Here is a 3,139-nt window from a genome sequence, read left to right as displayed (position 1 = left end):
GTCTTAGCACTGAAGAAGGGACCCCTCTAGCTTTCTCATGAATAGCCATGCTTTCATTCTTCTGTCCTTCAGTCAAAAGATTCGAAAATCCGAAGAGTGTAAGCATGGCTAGCAGAAGACCAAATGATTTTATTGCTTCCATCTGTTTTATGACACCAGGGACTGCTAAAATTCGTCATGTGTTACAAACAGAAATGAATTTATAATGCAGAACAACTCTGTGAAGAACTGGGAAACCATTTTTGCAGTACGCATCAAAATTAAAACAAAAAATTGAAAATAGGGTATAACACTTTGTATTAAAAATTTCAAATCTTCCGTTATAATATGCGACACTATGTTCTTTGCTGATATAAACAAAGTTAATACCATCCATTTATCATAAAAATTGAGCAAGATACGGCATTTTTAAACACAACGCTTAAAATTAATGAAGCGCCTAATAGGAACGGACATTTAAACGCAGAGTAGCAACGGGCATTTAAACACGCACCAGCAGCGGGCATTTAAATAAACTCCGGCCAGCTCAAGCTTACACTATTTCGAAGTCCGGCGTTTAAAGGTTAAGCTTATGCAGTGTTATGGTTTGTCCACTAAATCATGTGTCCCACAGTATGCAGAACATAAATTATTCAAAACATGCATTTGAGAAACTGGTGGGAAGGAAAGTCACCCTGTGGAGGCAGTGGTTGATAGGAGTAGGCCAGGCTTGAAGGTTTAACAAAGTGAAGCTTCTGAACTTGTACCAAGTCTCTTTTTGGTAAAGAGGCAATTCTTGTTCTCTTCCTCATAGCAAAATAAGTAGTTCCTGTTTCAAAACTGGTATCAGGCAACCTAACTTCTGTTGCCGTATGGTGTCACAGTATACTTTTGTTACCTTCCTAACCAATTACATAATGTATATCTTATTACATAGGACATTCATTGCTTGAAATATTACTGGTTGTGTATGAATGGGATTGTTTGATGCTGTTTCAGTTTTCGCCAAGGATACATGTACCGTTACAACATCCACAAGTATGATGTTGCATCTTTTACCTCTTTTGTAACTGACTGGTACAAAAATGCTCGGAAGGAAATTGTTCCTGTCCCCAAGAGTCCATTGTAAGTTAACAGTTTTGCTTAGTGCCATTTTAGTATGACATATGTTTTAACAGATTTAACATACAGTGAATCCATGTTAAGATGTCTTTTGAGACCTGCTAGTAATAACTTATTAGGCAAGAAAACTAAATTGAATATATATGACATTCTCACTCTTTAATTTATTATTTTAGGCTTCCTGTATTGTTTATGTACAGTTAGCAATGTAGAAAAGACTAAAAGACAGTAATTTGACAGCAGGACTTAATATTCACAATCATATAAGTATACAGCTCAGTTTCTAGCTGCATAGATATACAGGGTGTCCCAGGAGGAATGGACCAAACTTCGGGAGGGTGTTCCTTATGTTAAAGTATGCCGATATAACCCAAAACACCCATGTCCAAAGTTGAACAGTTACGGAGATAATGGCCAGAGAAGTGTCAAACTTTGACCGGCTTTGCACACTTGTTGATTACAAAATACATATTAAAACTGGCAGGAATATGTGGATTCTGTAATGTTAATAATGTACGTAACATCAAACTAACTTGTGAATGACATGAAGCCATAAAATTGAAGTACAAAATATTCGCTCGCCATGTCATAATTGTCCTTAGGGTTTCCAAGCACTATACATGACACATGAATGGCAAGCGCTGACGTAACGTGCTGACTGCGCGTTATGTTATGAGCCAACTTAATAAGCACGGCTAGGGTGAATCATCGCACTCAAGGACAAACACAGATAAGGCCTCTCAGCTGAGAGGTAAAGTGCGTGGACCTGCCAGAAGACCACAATTTTCTTGGGCCATTATCTCCGTAACCGTTCAACTTTGGACATAGGTGTTTTGGGTTATATCGGCATACTTTAACATAAGGAACACCCTCCCGAAGTTTGGTCCTTCCTCCTGGACACCCTGTATATTCATCATTTGTTATCATTCAACAATCCATGCATACAGGTATTACAACCATTTGGATAAGGAAATTGTCACTTTTACATCTAATTCTCGTGCATATCTTTACAGTATACACTGTATCACCCTAATATAGGGGGTTTGTCGTCTGAATATTATTATAGATCTAGTTACCATTAATTTCATTGTCTTTACACAAATATAACAAATTAATCAGCTTATATTACATTTACACACTTGAAAAATCAAAAGACATAAATTCATCTACAGAATAAAATGAATGTTTCAGCAAAAAAGATTTTAATTCCTTTTTAAATGAGTTAAAATTTTTCCTTTGTTTTATTTGATCGGGGACCTTATTATACAAACTAATTCCCATATTTATCACACTCCTCTTAAAAAGAGCTGTATTACAGTGCTGTATGTGAAAATTTAATTTTCTTCGTGTGTTATAATTATGAGTGTCCGAATTTTTTGCCATAAAAGCCTTGTATTTTTTGATAAAGCATGTCACCTCCAGTATATACAGAGAAGGCAATGTTAAAACATTGTAATCTTTAAAAATTTGTCTACATGACATGCGACTACTAATACCACTAATCACTTGAAGAACCGCCTTTTGCAATTTAAAAATGCTTTTACTTTCCCCATCCCCACCCCAAAATAAGATACCATTTCTCATACATGACTCAAAATTCGAAAAATAAATAATTTTTATCATATATGGACTAATTATTTCTTTTAATATTTTCGCCACATAAATTACTTTGCATAGCTTGGATTTTAGAAATTTAGCATGAGCGCACCATTTTAGGGTTTCTCTCATGTGAATTCCAAGAAATCTCAGTTCTGACTTATATACTATTTCTGTATTATTAAAAACTATTTGTGGTCTTAACAGATCTCTCCACTGTTTTGAATGAAATGACATGGCAGATGTCTTTTTAGTATTTATTATAAGGTTATTTTTTTGAAACCATATTTCTAATTCTTTCATAACGTTCATTATTTTATATTGAAGGTCAAGTTCATCTTTTCCAGTAATTAACAAATTGGTATCATCTGCATATAAAATCAGCTTTGCTCCTTGAACATTTTCTGTAAGATCATTAATGTATAGTAAAAATAAAAGCAGC

The 3,139-nt window shown here is 34.8% G+C and overlaps 1 protein-coding gene across 1 annotated transcript in view; it reads left to right on the top strand.

Annotated features, from left to right (window-relative positions):
- LOC111866337 (thioredoxin domain-containing protein) overlaps nucleotides 1-3,139 on the top strand; it is a 21,593-nt gene that overhangs the window by 12,759 nt on the left and 5,695 nt on the right. Inside the window, exon 5 of the mRNA XM_023855184.2 lies at nucleotides 979-1,104. Coding sequence (XP_023710952.1) covers nucleotides 979-1,104 — 126 coding nt within the window. The remainder of the gene's footprint in view (nucleotides 1-978; nucleotides 1,105-3,139) is intronic.

This window comes from Cryptotermes secundus, unplaced genomic scaffold (genome assembly GCF_002891405.2).
Source record: "Cryptotermes secundus unplaced genomic scaffold, Csec_1.0 scaffold40, whole genome shotgun sequence".
NCBI lineage: Eukaryota > Metazoa > Arthropoda > Insecta > Blattodea > Kalotermitidae > Cryptotermes > Cryptotermes secundus.
Note: the sequence above shows the minus strand (reverse complement) of the source record. Positions and strands in the feature narration are given on the sequence as shown.